Source organism: Silene latifolia, chromosome 9 (genome assembly GCF_048544455.1).
Source record: "Silene latifolia isolate original U9 population chromosome 9, ASM4854445v1, whole genome shotgun sequence".
In the NCBI taxonomy this organism is placed as follows: Eukaryota; Viridiplantae; Streptophyta; class Magnoliopsida; order Caryophyllales; family Caryophyllaceae; genus Silene; species Silene latifolia.
The window spans coordinates 40,392,109-40,413,398 of NC_133534.1; the positions used below are offsets into that span (position 1 = coordinate 40,392,109).

General features: G+C 34.3%; 1 protein-coding gene across 2 annotated transcripts; it reads left to right on the forward strand.

The window, feature by feature from the left end:
* Positions 1-3,904: 3,904 nt before the first annotated feature.
* Positions 3,905-15,433, forward strand: LOC141602621 (MADS-box transcription factor 23-like). Of its 2 annotated transcripts, none has more exons than XM_074422806.1 (8): positions 3,905-4,086; positions 6,369-6,450; positions 12,915-12,976; positions 14,190-14,289; positions 14,390-14,431; positions 14,522-14,605; positions 14,875-15,026; positions 15,126-15,433. In XM_074422806.1, exons 1-8 carry the CDS (start codon positions 3,905-3,907, stop codon positions 15,139-15,141), a joined length of 720 nt encoding a protein of 239 aa, XP_074278907.1. In that variant the 3' UTR covers positions 15,142-15,433. The 2 variants fall into 2 exon arrangements, with proteins under 2 accessions (XP_074278907.1, XP_074278906.1); XM_074422805.1 differs by having other exon boundaries at positions 14,390-14,443; positions 15,126-15,233.
* Positions 15,434-21,290: the final 5,857 nt, after the last annotated feature.

Below are 21,290 nucleotides of genomic sequence, written 5' to 3' on the forward strand. Positions count from 1 at the left end.
GTGACCATTTTATAATTAAATGTAACCACAATGGTATAGACAGTGTTACAGCTTATGGTAACTGGTTTTTCAATAGTGGTCACATTTAACTGTAAAATGGTTACAAAATCCCGTCTTATTATTTCAGACAAAAAAGGTCCGTCTGAAGCAAGACGCACTATTATACTATGGATTATCCAACTTAGCCTCTGTTTGGTAAGCCATTTCAGGTAGCTTAATTGACCAAAATTTCACCTACCTTATTTTTTTGCAACTGTTTAACAAGTAGGTTCTTTAACCAAATAAATTACCAGAAATAAAATGCTACCTAGGGCAGCATTTGATAAATAAGCTATCTGATCATATTTTATATTCCGTTTTTATCCCTTCAATCCATAATATTAAAGAATTAGGTTATCTTTTTACGTCATTTCACCAAAAATCAACTACACCTAGAGTAGGCAATGGGCCGTGCTGGTCGGCCCGCGTGCCGGCCCGTCGTGCCTTCCCCCAAAATTGGCCCGGCCCAGGCACGGATATTGGGCTCCTCGGGTCGTGTCGTGCCGTGCCAGGCCCACTGATCCAAACCTACGCCGCGGTCCGCTCAAGGCACGGCCATTTTCGTGCTCGGGCCGTGCATGGCCCATGGGCTTTTCGTGCCTTGTCCGTGGACCGACCCATGTGCTTTAATATTTTTTTTATTTAAAAAAAAAACGTCATATAATTGATAATTTTTTACTACTTTTTGTTTAATAAATGATGATTAATGGTTTAAATATATATTTTATTAAATATTAATGTACTTTTTGTTTAATAAATGATAATTAATAGTTTAAATATATATTTTATTAAATATTAATGTACTTTTTGTTTAATAAATAATGATCAACGGGTCATTCTTCGTGCTGGGCCGTGCCAAGCCCGTCGTGTCTGTTGCGTGCCGGGCTCCACCGTGCCTGAGCCGTGCCGTGCCTAGGCACGAATTTCTGAAGAAAATCGCGTCGGAGCCTGTCTCAAGCCCAGTCGTGCCGTGCCCGTGCTTCCTCGATTTTCTCGTCGGGCCGGGCCGTGTCGTGCCATGGGTCGTGCCTGGCCGTGCCGCCGACCTAATTTTCAGCTAGTTTGACAAACATTTTTTTTATATAATCAGTTATGTTATCAGCTCCTAATTTTCATCTACCTTATCAGTTAAGTTTTCGGCCTCATTAGCTTTTCAGTTTTCAGCTACATTTTTAGCTAGTTTTACCGACTAGCGCCTTAACTTGTTTCAGATTAAATTATGGTCACAAATTACATAGATACTTGTGTAAGGCGGTTATATCCAGATTTATCATAAAACGGTGTCTTTTAATAGCCACTTTTATCTACTCATAGAATTATGTTTGGATCTCATTTACAACTATATTAGTATAACCTATGATCACTTAGATCAACTGGTAAGAGTTTTTTTAGCTTAACCAGAGGTCTCGTGTTCGACCTCTGGAAATGCAGTAGTGTTAAAGCTAATGAAGGAGAGCTATACGACCTAGTGGCCCTACCTGACTCGAATCCGAACTAAATCGGATGGTTTACAAAAAACGACTTTATTAATGTAAAACCGTCTTGCACAAAATTATATCGACAGATTAGTCGAATGACCAATTTAAAAGTAATTACTATAGCATAGTTCTACCCCCTATTTGATGTGATTTTTCTCTCTATAATTTAAGTGTAATTTTACGGTAGTATAAATAAATATTTAGTCAATTTTAATTCTTTTTAATAATATGTAAAATAACGTGGTAAGTATACTAAAAAGGTTTTTCTACCCTATGCCTACTAGGATAAAAAACCCAAAAAAGAAAGAAATAAATGATATTTGTATGAAAAATTGCAATATCAACTACTTTTACTTTGATTTACAAGAAAATACATTTATTACTTTCTATTTTGGATTTCTTATCCTCAGGGGTGGACGCAGGAATTTATCGAAAGGGGGGCACAAATTTTTTTCCGATACATTATTTTTTATTTTAAACCGCATTTTTTTATTACGGATTTTTTTTCCTTCCATAAAATAGAAAAATAACTAATTTTAATAATTTTTTTAGTTTAAAAATTAGTATTTTATTTTGAACTTTCTTCTGAGATATTTAAATTTGAAATAAATGTACTTTGTAAATAAAAATAAATAATATCTCCTATGATAAGATATATTATATTCTAATATTTAAATAAAAACTAAATACAAGTGGTTCAACGGTAGAGAAGATGATATGTAACCTTGAGGTCAAGGGTTCAAACCCTGGGAGGAACATTTTTAACATATAAATTATAGCTTACTAACGAGATGTGCCTTGAGATCATTACACAGTTTAACAAAAAATTATTTAATAAAAACTTAGGGCACCAAGAATCGACCCTGTGACCTTTCAAAGGTCAATTAAAGAGCTTACCAACTGAACCACATAAACCTATTGATCATTTTTGTTACTTATAAAAAATGTATCCCGAAAAATTCATGGTGGGCACGTGCCCACCCGGGCCCCCTAAATCCGTCCATGCTTATCCTATACCTAGTGGGCATAGGTTAGAAAAACCGAAACTAAAAAATTTCTCCAACCACAATAATAAAATGTAGGATTCCGACCATTAATTTGATTAACTTATACACTTACCCTTAAAATATAGTGCAAGTGGAAGGAACATAGCCTTTCCTAATAGGTGCATAAAACTTATTATAATATATTACTACTGACTAATAATGTTAAAGATGACGGGATAACTTATTTTAAATAGTATTTGGTGTCCCATATTAGTGGTGAAGATTTGTTGGTGATCTCTATGACAAATGTCAAAAGGCGGTGCAATGCGTTAGAATCACGCGAACCCTCACGCGCGTGTGTCTATCATAAACTTTCGTTAAGCGGTTTTGAGATTTGTTAATGTTGTATTAGCGCTCCTGGTTTTGTACATAGATATTAATTAATTACTTTATTAGATTTAAGATATTTAATACCTCCCTAATTGGTCATTAGTTGATTGATTATTGGTTGTTTACACTAAGAAAAAATATGAATAATAAAATGAGAAACCACTAGTAGTTTTGAAGGTTTCTATTTTAGAGCAATACAAAAGAAGAAAGACAACAGAAACTTGTTTTCCTTAATCTCTAGTTGCTGTCCTTCTTCCTTAATATCATCAAAAGTTGCTCATCAACTCATCTAGTAAGTCAATCATCATTTTTCTCTCATTTTGGATCTTTTCCGTTAAATTTACCATACTAGTTTGGATCTCTTAATCTCTGATATAATTGAAACAATTTAAAATATTTGAATTCAAAATTTTGAAATTAGGTATATATTTACAAAGTAAGATATATCCTAAACACCCTACGGAAAACTAAAATATTTTCTAAGCCCTTATAAGATATTTTTAGATATTTTTTTAAGAAGATATTTTTAGATATTTACAAGGTATGATAAATATTGGATTTTAAAACCTCAGAAAACCTTAAAAAATATTTTATGTTTTTCGGGTTGTTCAGGATATATATTACCTTGTAAATAGTTCGATGTTTTTGTTGTGATATAGACTTTCACTTGAGATATATTATATGCATGTTTTTCTTTTATTTAGAGTATTAATGTTAATTTGTGATTCAAACTTTACTATAAGCTTCTTTTAGTTTTACTTTTGATATCAAGGTTTTGATTGATCTTCTAGCTAGGGTTATTCTTCTTATACCAACATTATTTCTTTTTATATTTTCACCAATAGTAATTTCTTGATTATTTCTAATATTTTATTTTGTGGTGCAATTCAGTTTCTACTCATTTCAATTGTATATTTATTAACTACATAAATAAACCCAATATTTTTTTGATGTCTTAGGTTGAAGAAAAATCAAGAAAAGCAAAATTATTATTATTATTATTAGAAAAAAATGGGAAGAGGAAAAATAGTAATAAAAAGGATTGAAAATACAACAAGTAGACAAGTTACCTTCTCAAAGAGAAGAAGTGGATTGCTGAAGAAAGCTCGAGAGTTATCAGTTCTATGTGATTCAGAAGTTGGCTTGATTATTTTTTCTAGCACTGGAAAACTTTATGATTATGCAAGCACAAAGTATGTTTTTTTTTTCTAATTAATATATTATTAATCAATCGCTCCGTATTATATTACTCTTTATGTTATATAAAATCTATTGCGCTTTGTATATCTATTTATACTTGCTAACAATTACGAAAAATTAGAGTTAAAATTTGTCGATCGGAAAATTGATCATATTAATCTTAACCATTATGTAGACATGTTATACTATGGTCTTCATGCATTAAATCATTAAATCATTAAAATTTGTTCTTGAAAGTGTACTTTAGTTAGTCGTGTGTTAACAAACACAAATTGTTTCAAGTAGTAGAGCTAGATTGTTTATTTATAGGGTTTAAATGATTCTTCTTTGATAAAGAAAAAAAAAATACAAGTAGTATTTAATAAGAATAATTTTATTTTGTAAATATCATCAGAAATTGATGTAAAAACTAATATTACCATAATTAATGAAATAATCTTATAAATGTTTCTCGAATTAGCTTCTTAATGTATGTCATTAAGGACACAAGTTAGAAAAACCGATTTATATTTCAATGCAATGAATAGTTAAAATTCGTATGTACCATGTGTGTTTGTTCTTGTGTATTCTACGGTGGTTTAATCACATTTTGAGTTCTTAAATAATTTTTTTTTTTGGTACATTTGAGTTCTTAAATAATGCGGAATGCTTGTAATTATCTCAATTCGTTAACCGTGTGCTTAATTATTTCATCGGTTGAATATGAAATTTGGGCACATTTAGTTGTTGTTACGTTGTGTTATTATTATGTAGTGAAAGTGATTGAACTGATAATTTCATTGAAGTTGTAGTGCCATTAACTTCTTAAATTAGTAGCTCGTAAATGGAGCCAAGTTGATCTTATTTCATTGAACTGATATTTGAATAAAATACAAATATAATAAATGATTAAATTGCTTAGATGACTTTGTTCTTTTTGAAATACAAGTCATTTGATATAATACTCAATTAACAATTATCATTATTTCAATCATCTGAAAACAAACATATTGTGTTGTAAACACAACGGTAAAGTTATGTACATCTAACCTCTCTTATGTAGAATATAGTCATTTTCCTTAAGAAAATAGCTAGGGTAATGTTGTTTAACTCGTCAATATCAGCTAAGACAAGTTTAGTTTAAAATGTTAATTATAAACTAAAGCGAGCTCAATAATATAAAACTTAGGAATACATTATCAAAATTTTAAACTCAAGATTGATAATTAATCCTACGATTGTATGGAGATCTTGTGGTCAGGGGTGTCTAAGGCCACGGGCAATCACAGGCGCGGGAACCGGGCCTCCGCTTTTGGTCACCGGATTACATGCTTTTATTAATGAAATTAATATAAACATCGAAATATAATAGACTTGTGCATTTATATTTGGGGCCTCATTTTCCTGTATCGCACCGGGCCTTCATTTGTTTTAAGACGCCCCTGCTTGTGGTTATGAACTTTTTAAGTCATCCACCCAGTGAGGGAATATTCTTTGGCTAAATTGCGGTGACGCGATTAACTCTCAAGCACAACGAGCACATTGTTATGTTAAATACTGAAATGGAAATGATTGTTATACCCTAGATTTATTAGGGAGTCTCAGGATGATTACTTATAGTACTAATCATATCAATAAAATGCTTATTTACTTCGTACTTCATTGTTAAGCGCACTCGTTGAGTGGTAGTCTTAATAAGCATGGGTGACTTTCTAAGAAGCTCTTAGGTTTTCAATTGTTTCAGTGTATTCTTGGTTCAACTATACTGAGATTTTATCTCTATATGTTACTTTGTATTACTCCCTTCACATTTTAATATTCTTCACATTTATCTATTATATATTTTAATATTCTTCACATTTATCTATTATATATGAGTAGTATTTTAAAGAAATGGGAAGAACATTAAAATGTGGAGGGAGTACAATTTTGTGGAGCCCATTGTCCGATAACGCGATGAGATATAGTTTTAAAAGTTGCTCAATTACAAGGTCAAAAAGAAAATTCATTCATTAGTATGAGGCTAGCTTAGAAAGCAATACCCTCAGTCTTAGTAAAAAAAGTTTCATGAAAAACACATTTAGCAAAAATATTAGAACGGTAAAATTTTCACTTAGGTCACCATTGGATAAATTACAATGAATAAATTAACATTAATGAAATCCATAGTCACTCATAAAGAGATCTCAACAATGTAAGAGTTACTTACACTATAATTATATCTTGAACAGGTCCGTAGTCATATTTAACATTGGTGTTTTGAATAAAGTGATATTAACATTAGGACAAATTTCAGCATGAAATCAGTGATCGAAAGATACCACAAAATGAAAGAGGAGGAGAATCATCAGATGTCATCTGCTGCTGCTGATCTCAAGGTAATTAGCACTCTCTCTATCAACCTGCATTAGTAATTAACATGGTTCGTTCATACATTATTTAGTTTAGTACCCAAGGCAAACTCCTTTTGCACAAATCAACACATATATACTCCCTATCATGGTTTACAATTGTTACATGAATCGTGTATTACAAAACCACATGGAAGTTTGTGTAATGCTGGTGATTAACCCAAAGATGTTTTGGGCAATGTTAATTGGTCACCTTTTTTTCTATCTTTCTCCAACTCCTCTCATACGCTCTCTCATTCATTGGAATTATACGGTTAAGAAATAGGCTTGATATAATCTAAAATTCTAGATAAGGTAGAATATTGATTTCCAATATTCTATTATGTTGAGTTCTCCGCAACGGGTTTATAGAATTAGGTGCATGAGACCAACCCACAAGCAAGTGAGATTCCATCCTAAAACCGATTGACTATAGAAGGAGTAGCTCACTTACACATATATGGGAAGTATTATTTAAGAATATTTTCCTATTGGAAAAGTACAGATAGGATATTAGAAAGAATCAGGAAGGTAGACTCTTTTATTTCTTGACAAAGAAGTTATTTGTACTACCCTATATAAATCTGGGTTGGTTAGGTTGCTCATAATTGTACCCAAAATTTTTAAGAGAGAGCCTACGTAGCCAAATACTGAGAGTTCTCAAAGTTGTAGTTACAAAGAGTTTTTTATAAGTGGGTTTGTTGATTAATACAATAAGGGTCTGGGAGAGTTCTTCCACTAGAATCTTGTGTGTTTTTTTCCATAATTAATGGTATGATTTCAGTGAATGCAAGGGAGTAAAGGAGTAATTTAAGGAGTATAATTTTTTCTTACTTGATATATATCAATTAAAAACAACAAATTATATTATTTTTTAATAATGTATCATTGGAAAAATTCGGAGAAAACGTTAATAATAACGAAGGTGGAAAAGAAAAATTAACCACTAGGGTTGTTAATGATATGAACCGACTCGCTGAGCCTTCGGAATCGGCTTAGTCAAAGCTCGACTTGTGCTCGGTCAAACCGAGCTCGAGTTCGAGCTCGAACTGAGTTTGGCTAAATACGAGTCGAGCCTGAGCTAAGCAAAGCTCGGCTCGGGAGCTCATTTGTGCTCGTTTATAACTTTTTTGTATAATTTTTATACTGTAATATTATTTTTATTTCAAATTATATGTTATTTAAACATTTATATGTATATTATAATAATTTTAGTATTTTATAATCTTATTTATTTTTTAAAAATATTTATATTTAGTTAGATTTAAAAAGTGAGAAAGTGAAAATATATAATGACAAAACGAGCTCGATTGAAACTCGAGCCGAGCTCGAGCTTCGAGCCGAACTCGAGCTAAAATATTCGAGTCGAGCCCGAGTTTACCCGAGCTCGAGCTCGGATTGGCTCGTTTTCACCCCTCCCTAGTCACCATCATTGAGCTATCACAAATTCTTATTTAAGACGGGTCAAATATCATGCCATTCCCCTTACTACGAAGAGAATAAAAACTCTCTTAGTTTTCCCTCCAAAATGCATATCACTATTTTAGTAAATAAGTGAAACTTTCTTTCTTTTAAATTATCATTTTTTCAATAAATATATTCTTATAATTAAAATCTAATCTTTTTTTTTGTTAAATTCATAATTATGAAAAATGTAATACAATTTAACTATGAATATCTTGACACATACTTTAGAGAATATCTTGACACATACTTTTTTATTCGGATTATATAACTTGACACATACTTACAATCAGATTAGTGGGCAGTCGATATACTATCTGGGCTCCCACTCCCCTAGCAATAGCAAAGCTAAGTCTAGTAAAAATGTAAGCAGTATCCTTGCCCCCGCGTCCTAGGATACAGAGAATTTCCGAATCTGCTTGAGCAAGGTAATAGCATTCAGGTCTACAAATCCCCCAACGAAGAGAAAGAAAAAGGTAAGAAACCATAATCGATCGTCGTACACAAGACCTGATACTTGGCACATTTGCGCTGAACAACATCAACCACCACGCGTCCAGGCACGAAGCTAAGTCAGACATCCCAGACTAAGTTAAGGGGGTAGACCCAATCACCACCGATGTGGGACGTGATTTTTTACCTTAACAATTCTCCCCTCTACAAGGACCGCTATCTTAACGCGGATATTGACCTCCATGAAGAACTTCCTACACCTTTCAACCCTAATATCTAGGCACCATGCATCCTTAAGTATTGATCCTTCATGTGTCCCTTCACTGACTTATGCTACACTTGCATACCATACTCCTTTGCCTCCATTTTGCCCTGGATTAGGTCCACATTTATTGCCTCAGTGCCACGCCAAACCGCCTTTGCACTTACCATGGAGCGCTTTTGTTGGCCTCCGTTAAGCCTCAGTATGTCGAGCTCTGACGATGTTCTCTTGGATGACCCTGTCTCATCGTCATAAGACTTATGTCACCTTTCACAACCATATTAGCTATTATTCAAACTTTTAGAAGTTCCATGTGCCTTATAGTGTATGCACGCCGCCTTCAAGTCTAAGGAATGATGCTTCTTCTTCTGCCTAGCCCTCGATCTTAGGGCTCTGATGTTACTTGTTGTGGGGAAGCGTTGATAGCTCTTTTAGGGCACCTCTTGTTGCGCATATACACGATCCATAATAGTATGATATTGTTCGCTTTGATCCAAGCTTTAATGGTTTTGCCCTTGGGTTCCTTCAAAAAAAAAAAAAAAAACCTCGAAGTATTAGTGTTGATGGAGACTTATAAATACGCTATTTTACCTTTATACTATCGATGTGGAAAATGAGTTTGCATCCTAACATTAAGACCCTCTGTAATGGCGAACCTTCATTAATCTTCAACCCACACTTTTTTAAACTTTTCTCTCTTCTATTCAGCATTCATCTCAACTTCCCATTCACCACTAAAGTTTATCAAAAGCAATCAAACAATATCCCACATCAACAAATGTTCAACTTTCCTTACCTTTCTTACTTTTATACTCCACAATTTCCACATCATTATTACACTATCTCCCATTTATTTAATTTTTACTTCATAATTAATACCAAAATTCATATTAATAGTTCAAGGTTTATAAATTATTAATTTTACAATCATAATTGTAAACTCGATTTTTTTAATGGTTTATTTGAATATGAATAATGGATAGTCTTCAAAATAATTTTATATCCCGAGTCCTTTTTATTTATTTATTTTTAATTCTAAAGTCGATTTTTTTCTCAACACATTTTTTAATATAAATTATTATCGAAAATGTTACATGATAACTAAATTACATTAATTAAACATAAAAAGTTGAACATTGCCCTTATATAAAATTTTCTCGCCTAAATGACTTGCTATAAATAGGCTTCATTATATTATATCTTATCTACAACTAGGCCATACTATTCTATACAATAGATAATTTTATCCCGTTTAAAATGGGTATAATATTTTTCAATTTGTATGAACATATTGATCATACGATTTTCTATCTAAAAGTAAATTTTATAATTAAATTACAAATGGAGTAACTACAACGGTAAAATTGTTATGTTATCTAATATTTCTATCTAATAAACTGCACGAATGCGAGATCTATTCTAGTGATAATTTAATTACATTGACGCAAGTATAAAACTTAATTAACCAAATCGTTGCCGTATATTACAATTAGGTCTTTTCAAGAGCTTGATGTCTTCATGGGTCTTACATCAAGTTATATAACACTCTTATTTGCCATAAATCGATGATATATCTTCATTATATTCTATTTTATAAGAGGGTGCATCTACACCAAGTTCTTCGTCATCATCATCATTATGATTATCCATGTACTCTCGTACATTGTCATAGCCAACATATGACTGTCGCTCATCTTCAACAATTATATTATACAATATGATGCAAGTTGTCATTATTTTGTGAAGAAATACTTCTAAGGCATCGGTTTACATATATATAACTAGAAATCTAGCTTGTAATACCCCAAAATCACGTACATTGAAACATCTAATAGGAATATTTATAATAGTTGGGCCTCAACCATCACCTTAAGGTTTTGGTTGAGATGGTTCATCTATCATGGTATCAGAGCCAGTGTGACCGAAGGTCACGGGTTCAAATCCTGGCAACCTTAAAACTCCTCAAAAACTCTAAGTGGAAACCAAGCACACGGTTGGGTTCACGAGCTCATGAGCGATGTAGTCGTTGGTGAAGCGTCCTACCAATTCTTCTTAATATATCTCCTTTTTCGTCCATTTCATGTTTGAGAGATTTGAGGTGGTTGATTTTATGATTGTAAGATTTGAGTAAATTTAATATTTCTCAATTGTCTTCTTTCCTCCAAACGTTTTTCTTCATCAAAACGATTATCCGAGAAAGGGGGTCGTCGATCAGGATGAGAAGGGAAAATACATATTAAAACTATTTCGATTCATATTTGTATAATTGAATATTAAATATATGAGAATTAGAGAGACAAGTAAGTAAAGGGAAGGAGAAGAAGCGTGGCAATCTATATATTAAACGTAATTAATAGAGACTGGAAAAAATAAGGATTTGGGTTTTTTTTTTTTAAAAGGATAATAATTATAATAACAAAACAAAGCACATATCCGTTAACACAATAGATCCGTTGTGGCTCGGGTCACGGGTCGGGCCATATTGGTTCTCGGGTCGGGTCAAGTTTAGAAAACGAGTAAAAAAATTTTATTATATCTTTTATTTTACCCATTTTTAACCGAAAAGTATGCTTTTAAAATTGAATCGTATTTAATATTATACAAAATTGATTTATAATTTAATTTTTTATTTAAAATAATAAAATATTATTTTTCAATTTATTATTTCAAACAAAATATAAAATATTAATATTTTAATAATATTCTTGAATTATCTTTAACCCATCGGATCAAACGAGTCGGGTTTTAATCCTAAAATAACGGGTTATTTTGGATCGTGGGTAAAAAATTATGGGTCCTTAACCATGAAAAAACGGGCTAGGTCAGATCGGATTTATGGGTCAAGTCAAGTTGACACGCGACACACTCCCTTTGGATCGCGTGTCAGCCTAAATCTTTCTTTTTATAAGTCGGAGATGGATTATACGACAAGTTTTGGCCCTTGGTCCCAAAACTCAAGGTTTTGTTGATAAGAAATACTCTATTCATTTATTTGTTTACCTTTGATTTTAGACAAAGTCAAGATGAGGCGAGAGTACAATTTGTGGGAATTGTTATTGAGTGATAAGTGAAGAATGAATTATGTGAACGATCAAATTAACCTTCAAATTTCCAATATAAAAAAGTAAACAAATAAATGAGATATTCGTAAATAAAATAGGTAAATAAATAAATAGATTGGAAGTGAAAAAATAAAATTCACGTGGTAGTGTGGTACTGTGGTAGACTGACAGGGGCACAGGCAAAGATCCTCAAAAAGCCTCGCCATTTTTTTCACCCTTTAATTTCTTTATCAATAAACCCACCCTTCTTCATTGACTTTATATTTTGCTTTTTGCAAAAAAAAAATGGGTGAAGACTAAAGAGTGTTCACTTGCTTTAAAAGAAGGTATTTTAGCAGCTAAATACTTAGGAATCTCAAAGTTAATTGTGGCGGGTGATAACTTATGTGTTATTAACTCGATTCGAGGTATTTGGCAAATTCCGTGGGAAATTTCTAGTATTATCAAGGATGTGAAATTAGACCTTCATTTTTTCGATGAAGTGATAATTAAACATTGCTTTTGTAAAGCCAACAAGGTTGCTGACTTCATGGTTTCAGTTGGACATTCATGTCCAACTCTTTCGAGGTGGTTTGATAGCCGATGACTTCAACTTACCTCCCTCATTCGAAAGGATGAAATAGGTTGGTCCTACCCTAGAGGATCAACCTAGTTTTTTTACCTAATCAAAAAATAAATAAATAAATAAATAATGTTTTTATCAAGTAATTGACAACTACTTTTATTAGCAAGTCAATTTTATCAATTAGTCTTGCTATAGACGGGTATATCTGTCTATTGTTATAAACGGGTCAAATAGAATAAACGTAGTGACATTTTTTGCCCACACCACCCCATTTGTTGTTTATCCTATTCGGAAATTGGTATTGTATTTGGCCGGTCTTTTATTATAGACAGATATTGTCCGTCTAAAATGAGAATTTGTGCAATTTTATTTGTGTAAGTAGGAGTGAGAATCCACCCTTCAAAGCCGAGGTTTGACAATCCTTAACATTATAAAGTGATAAACTCTCTCATCCTTTATGAGACACTAAGAATATATGAATTCTTCACACACCAAAGAATCATGATATGTCAAATGTTGTTTCAGAATCTCTAATAAAATCTACTTGTTATTAGATAACATTCGAAATGTTACGACACTTTGATCAATTGATCATGAACATTAACCAACTTTGATCGCATTCTTACTAGTTACTATGTGTTCACAGTTTTGGCAAAGGGAAGCAGCAAACTTGAGACACCAATTGCAGTATTTACAAGAAAACCACAGGTTAGATGAAATGTTCCAATTCTTAGGCCCTGTTCTTTTGGACTTAAAGTTACTTAATTTAAGTTTACTTTAGATCCTATAAATTGATTGATTCGAGATCAGATCTTATAAGTTGATTCGATTCAGATTCTATAAGTTGATTGATTCAGATTCTATAAGTTGATTGATTCGGATCCTATAAGTTCAGATCCTATAAATTCAGTTTAGAAAAGTTATATAGAACTTGTTTGGTTGACATAAGGGAATTAAAGTTCCCGAGAACTTCAAGTTCACATGAATTTCCAATTCATGTAAATTCCCAAAAAGTGTTTGGTTTGCATGTGGGAAGTTAATTCATGTGGCAAGTTCCAATGACCGAGGGGAGGCTTGATGAGTGACTTCCCACATAATGGAGGAAGTAGATTCATGTGGGAAGTTCTACTTCCCATGATTTTGGCAACCAAACATCATGGTTTTACACTTCCTAGAAAGTTTAAAATCCCATGATTTTAATGGGCAACCAAACAAGCCCATAGAGTATTATTTATAAAATCGACACAAAAACCTTTAACATTATTAGTTATTCGATACATATATACAATATTATTTCTAAAACAAAATTATCAATCTTCTCATTATTTTTTATCGTAATGTAACCGTGGTATAATGTATAAACAAAGCAATGTATAAAGCGGAAAAATGTTATTATCTTACTTTGTGTTTTAGATTATATTTTCTTATCGGTGTTCTCTTTTGGCTGTCCACTAATTTCTGGTAAAATTTCTGTTTAATCTCAATAAAAGTTTGCGTTTTTATAATAATAATAATAATAATAATAATAATAATAATAACAATAATAATAATAAGTTAAGTTAAGTTAAGTTCAGATTTTATAAATTCAGTTCAGATCCTATAAGTTTAGTTTCGATTCGAGATCCAATAAGTTGATTCGATTGATTATATAAGTTGATTCGATTCGAGATCCTATAAGTTCGATTCGAGATCCTATAAGTTGATTCGATTCAGATCCTATAAGTTGATTGATTCGATTGATTGAGATCGATTCATTTGATCCAAAAGAAAAGCGCTTACTCCTATGTAAACCAAAATATATGGATTTAATTATACTAAAAAAGCAAGTTTCCCCGCAAGGGTAGAATCTAGTGGTTAATGTAACTAACAACGCCATTGACCAATCAGCACTGTACGCAAATCCTTGTTTTGATGAATGCAGGAGACTTATGGGAGAAGAACTTTCGGGTTTGAGCGTTAATGATTTACAAAATCTGGAAAATCAACTGGAAAGAAGCTTGAAAAGTGGTCGAATACGAAAGGTTCCGACTTTTGATAACTTTACTACTACACCAAGTTCCAGACACTACTATATGCAACCATTGATACTAATATATTTAGGTATTTTGTTGTTGTTTGCAGGAACAACTGTTATCAGATGAGATAAAAGAGCTCAATCAACGGGTCTCCTCAACCGTAATATCTTTAAATTCACTATAACAAGCATAGGACATAGGGTTATTCTGACAGTATATACTGACTTTGATGATGCAGGGAAAGCTAATTCATCAAGACAATGTTGAGCTATATAAGCAGGTCGATCTCGTGCAAAAAGAAAATTCAGAGCTCAAAAACAAGGTAAGATATGTAAATCATTTTTAGATAAGAACGCCAATTACCAATTTAAGGACGACTACAACAATGCCTCAATCACTCCTCCAAGGGGGATGTACGAAGCCTTACCCTAGTGTTAACAACACAAAGATGAAAATTACGCCCAGAACTCTATCGTATGACTACTTCTTCACAACAGAAAGAAGGCGCAACCAATTAGAAATTTATGGATAATATCCAGCATTGTAATCTTCTTTTCGACTATTTTGACAATTGCGATGAATCATATATAGGTGTATGGGCGACAAGATGCGAATCATACAGAAGAGCGTGAAATCATGTCATACAATGGTAGAAATAGTTATCCAAATGGATCAATCAGTCTTCAGCTAAGCCAACCAGAACCGCTAAGCATTGTAAAACCCACAAAGACTATGAAGCTCGGGTAATTTAAATTTATTAATACGTTTTTGAAATTTGATTCTAGAATATGAACAACAGGAAATTGATGAACTACATTAATGTAATCCATTCTTGTTTGTAGCTTGCAGCTACACTAGCACATGTGAATCTACAAGCACTACAACTGCTTAGATTGAAATCGACAGAGCAGTCTCGTTTCAAACTTTCAATGGCATAACGCATGAGCCACTAGAAGAACGAGAGAATGTCCGAATGGGTATGGTTTAATGAATAGAGTTAATCATATACCGCGGTGAACTCTAGAAATTTACATAAGCTTATGCGATTACTACTCCATTAAAGTATGTGTGTCCTAAATTGAAAGGGTATGTGCTTGTACTCCTAATGGCATGTATGTTTGATGAATTAAAGACTCAAAGAACGCTTTGTACTTGTACAGTACTGTTACTTGTGCATTACTGACTGAGAAACATTAAGTTAGAATAACTAACTTCAACTCAAAACTAGTGATTCACAAAGAAAAACTAAAGTTTAAAGTTTAAAGCTTCATGATCATAGAAACAGATTTTGTTAGAGGCTTATTGTTGTGAACGTACATTGAGCATTCAATTAAATGAGTTGACACAATTTGACAATGTATCAATCCCTCTACTTGGAAAGAACACATCACCTGCTATCCATTCACCAAAACAGAATAAGAAACAGGTTTGATACATTCCATAATACAACTAATCCAAACAGGGCTAAAGCCAAATTGAGAAAACGTTTCCTCAATATAATTCCATTCTAATCGGTCATAAGCTTTCTCCATGTGAAGCTTAATAGCTATGTAATACCCGCATACTTTGGGACTCGCAAAAGTACATGGTTATGTAATTCGCTAAATACTTTATTTATATTAAATGTTTCTTAATTGCAACTCCGATTCACCGCCTCGGGAAACCGAGATGGTAACATCCTCTCATTACCTTGGCCAGGTAAGAAGGGGGGGTGTTACAAAGTGGTATCAGAGCGACGATTTTGGAACCTAAACCAATGAACCAAAATGAACCTAGGTGTGTCTAATAAAATGCACCCGACATGAGTACAATAGAAGATCGGTTTTAGATGAGTAGGCGCCCTCATATCAAAACTATTGCCTATTGTCTCGGTTGGTCACTACGTGGGTGGTTACAAGTACGAGTAAACGCTATGTGGAATGTTGTGTAATTACATGTGCGTTCTAGCCGTTGATAAGTTTCTTGCATGATAAACTTGTTCAAATGGTGTGTGGTCATGTCTGGAAGTTGGATGATTGGATTGATATATGTAGCATGTTTTGGAAATGATTAGCATGTGTTAGTATGAAGACAATAATCCCGTTCTTTAGATTCATGTCGATAATCTATGATTAGTAATGGATGTTGTGGACATGGGCTAGCTATATGCCAAGCCAATCCGTGGACGTGCAACAGTCGGAAAGCCACACTCGGTGGCGTATTAAATGCTTCTGACCGGATCGTTTTAGATCGATCGGTTTCATCTCGGCAAGGGTCTCGAAACGATGTTGAGATGTTCGGAGTCACCACCAAGTAATTGTGGGATGCTAGAAAACCGTTCGAATCTACTTTATACCCAGGTCAATCAAGGCAAAAGCGGTGTTTGACATAGGTACTAAAGATAAGAAATCGTCCCTCTTTAGCATCCTATCTCTAGAATGACTCTCGTTCGCCCAGGATAAGGTTGTCTACTATCCAAAATTTCTGAGTAAGAGGTGAAGGTACGTATTGGGAAGCCCTTTAATCGGACACCCAATCCCGCCCGCGGTAGCGGCCTCTACTGATCGATCTTGGTTGGCTGAATGCAAAAGTTGCTAAAACGGGTAAATGCATGAATGTGCATCCACAAGTTTAAACCTAACATGTGAAGTTTACTATGTCGGTTGTTTATCCAAATATCAAGTAATTGATGTCAAGTTGGATTTAGTGTTGATTTGACGGAAATTAAACATCCATTTACCGAGTTAGGTTTATGGTGCATAACGTGATCCATTTGTCTTAGAAAAGCGTTTTGCAAATACGAAGTAAATTGCGGACTTGTCAATCTGATCTGTCCTATATTCGGGTTAACCGAAGTCGGGATCATCCTAGATGAGTGTTGGAAAGGAAACAGGATCTGCATCAGGCAGCCTATTGAGGCGCGAGCCTTAGGGCAATGCAAAGGAGCCTGCCCAGATTTGAAAACTGGAAATCCGAGGGCCTGTTTAGGCGCGAGGCAGACGACGACCTAAAGGGGTGTCTTCTGGTTGTTGAAAATATTTATGAAATTTTTTTGTAAAAGGGTGTTTGAACCCGTCCTCGTTGGAAAAGGTCGTTTAGACTGCTTTTGTGCTAACATGAAGAACGAGACTTGAATAATCATCATTGTATTTATAATATTCGATGTCGGGTTCGATTTTGCAAGCTTGACATGAATAGTTTTGTAAGAAAATATGCAAAAATATTTATTATGAACTAATTGTGTTAAGCTCATTGTTTTGTAATTAGTCAATGTTTATCATCGTACTCGGATTAAAACGACATGGTATGTGGAACCAAGGATGGTTATGCATGTATGACTAATATGGTTGTTTTGAAAATGTAAACAAATCAATAAAAGGTTTTAAAATACCTTTTAAAATGTAATTAACCAAATATTATCACCGAAACACGGATTAAATCGTCATGGTATAAGGAACCATGGGTGAACATAATTTATGGATAAAAAGATTTATCATAAAAATGATCTGAAACGGTAAAAACCGATTGAAAAATGAAATGAAAACGGAAAGAATGAACTGAAACACATTTGAGTTCTGATCTGGACAGCCAGTATAGGCGCGAGCCACCTAGTTGTGACTAGGGGCTCCTGTTTCAGGTCAAAACTCAGTTTTGGCTTATTTGATCCATATTGTGGACCATGTTATGCATGTCTTAGCATGTTAAGGTCATAAAAATAGATGAAAGAATATGAAAGAAGAGGATTAATTACACCTTCATACTTACATGCTAGGTTGTTGGCGAGAAATCGACGAAAGTGTAAAAACTTGTTAGGTCAGAAAACTCGGTTGAAACCCGTTTTAGCAAAGTAAAGAGTGTTGCTTTGTTTAGTGATAGTGTAGTTGGTCAAAATGGTCGGTCAAGTGATTTAATGCACGATGACGGTACCAAACAATGTGTAAGGCTCGTATTTTCGATCGGTAGGTTGGAAATACGTGTCATTTGTTGACTCGGGAAGTCAAGGTCTAGAATTTTAAGGGAGAAAAGAGGGGGCGGACGCTCGCGTACCTTCAAATGGTGGCATTTGAGGGGTATTTATAGAGGATTGTGTGGTTGTGTGCGTTTTGAGCGATGTGGCCGTATAGGCTACTCGAAAAGGCGCGAGCATGTGCACGGGTCTTCGAGCTGTCTTGTCACTATCACGCATTTAGAATCATGATTTGTTCTATCCTAGGTTTTGGATGTCATGATTGTTATACTTGACCATCAAGTATACCGTGTATACTTAGCATGGAAGGTTTTTGATGTTTGTTATTTTGTGTTTGACTCGGTTTGACTCGTTGTTGGAGTCGAGATTTGAATTTTAAGTCGGGTTTTTGGTCCGGTATCGATTTTGACTCTAGTTAGTGTCATTGCGACCCCGTCGTCATGCACAAAACACTCAAGGTACTTTTGAAAAGTTTTGAAAATGTTTTGTTTTCGAAATCGTTTTGAGTTTTCTGACGTATAGTTATACAAACTGTCGATTAAACGTTGCGATTCCTAAGCATGTTGTAGTCCGATAATCCTCGGATGTTTATTGGCAATTCAACAGATAACTGGTATCTATAGAGCCCCCACTTTGACTGAGGCTTGGATAGGGCGAAAGTCAAAGTATAGCCCAGGTCAATCGAAGATTACAACCCGGAGACCGAAGCGATGTCGAGACGGCTCGGAAGAATTAGGGTCAAGGACCTGCCGTCGGGAAGGGCGACGCCAAGGCGACTCGAGTCAAGGACCTACCATCGGGAACAATTTAGAGTCTGTCGACTATCAGTGCGGGTCGTTTAAAGTCCGTTTGACTACGTACAAAGGCTTGCCAGCCATAGGAAGGAGTCATACCTGAGGCATCTTTGGGATATGTCCTTGAATTGTTTCTTGTTTGTGCGCAAAGGCTCGCCAGCCGTTGAAGGTACGTTTAAGGCTCGCCAGCCGTGTTGCGGATATGATGAGGCTCGCCAGCCGTGTTGCGGATATGATGAGGCCCGCCAGCCGTGTTGGAGGTCGAATGATCGACCGTGAGAAATAGCCGCGTTTTCCGGGCTTATCTGAAGAGGTTTTTGAGTTAGTGGGCTCCGTGGGGAGGTCTCCGATATCCTGCTGGGGAATTTCGGTGCTTATATTGGATATTTGTGGTGCCGGAAAGAGATAGGCTTTTTGTAGTTTGAGCCTGGCACCTGTGGATGGCGGTCTCCATTATCGTCATTCGTAATTTCGAATTTCGAAGAGAGGTAACGGTTTTTACTGCCGTTGTTTGGAGTTTGTGGAAATAGCGAATGTGAATTCCGCCATTTTCCGCTTGTTTGGAAGATAACAGTTTTTATTGCGGTCATCTTGTGATTTGAAATTTGTGAGAAATAGTGAATTTGAACTTCACTACTTGGTTTTTGTTTGAAAAGTGACGGTTTTTAATTCCGTCATTTGAGTCTTTGTGAAAATAACGAATTTGAATTTCGCTATTTTGTTTTTTTTTTTGTGAGGAAAATGACGGTTTTTAATTCCGTCGTTTGAAATTTGTGAAAATATCAAATTTGAATTTCGCTATTTTGTCTTTTCTGTTTGAAAAATGACGATTTTTAATTCCGTCGTTTGAAATTTGTGAAAATAGCGAATTTGAATTTCACTATTTCGTTTTTTGTTTGAAAGGGACGGTTTTTAACTCCGTCGTTTGAAATTTATGAAAATAACGAATTTGAATTTCGCTATTTTGTTTTTTTTTGTTTGAAAAATGACGGTTTTTAATTTCGTCGTTTGAAATTTGTGAGGAATAGTGAATTTGAATTTCACTACTTCGTATTTGTTTGAAAAATGACGGTTTTTAATTCCGTCGTTTGAATTTTGTGAAAATAGCGAATTTGAATTTTACTATTTCGTATTTGTGAGTGTTCTTGTATTGAATTTTGGACGAGCGTTGACAGGCTAGTCGTATACCTACCAAAAATAACCAACTGGTCTCTAACTAGTATAGCTAGGGAAGTCGGGATCGTATCCACAGGGAGGCAAGATATTTGTTAAAGGTCCGTCTATTAGGTCACAAAATGGGGGTTTGATTTTTGATTTCTAAACTAATAAAAGATTAAGGGAAAGAGAAATTAAACAAGAGTAATAAAAGTAGAAAATGTGGTAAAGATAATCAAATAAAGAGAAGGCATGCCAGGATTTCGGTTCACCATGGTAGTCTATCGAGTCAGCTACAAATAGCCTAGACAATCTACTGTGAGAAGGATATAGGAAAGGTCCTTCCGGTCCACTTTCTATCCTAGAATTCCACTAATTTAACTTCCGTCCTCATTAGGGTAGTCTACTGTTCATAGCAGGTCTATTTAATCAAATCTTCCGATCTAGGAGTAAAATTAACCAGATTAAAGGTAACTTAGAAGCGTGCACTCCACTAAGTTGATATTACAGCTAAATTGCTATGGGACAGATTCTCACAAATAAATCGTCTAGTCTATTCGCTACATTGTCACAATCCTACCATGGATTCCCTAATCCCGACATTAAAGGGATTAGCTACTCATACTACTAATGATGTCAACAATAATAATATAAAGTGTACTAATCAAAGGCATGATGAAATAACAATAATTAAGCATAAACTAAATTAGGGCAGAATTAATTAAGAAGGAACAAGGATTAAAGCAAACAAAAAATAATGAAACTAAGATTAAGAGAAGAATGATTACAATCAAAAGAATTCCGGCGTAAAGATCAATCCAATACCCAAGCAAGAGATTTAAGGAAAGGAGGAAGAGTTTTACAGTAGGAAATATGAAAGAGAGATTAGAGTGTTTTGAGATAAAAAGAGAGACGTCCTAATGACCTAATTAACAAATGCTTAAATAGGAAAATTAAAGGTTTAACGAAATAACACCAACACGGGTCACTTAAGCCCGCCTAAGACTAAAACCTCTCGATCGAGTAGATTCAAACCACTCGATCGAGGTCTTCTCCAGCTTTTCCTCTCGATCGAGCAAATAAAGCTCTCGATCGAGGAACTCCAGTATTCA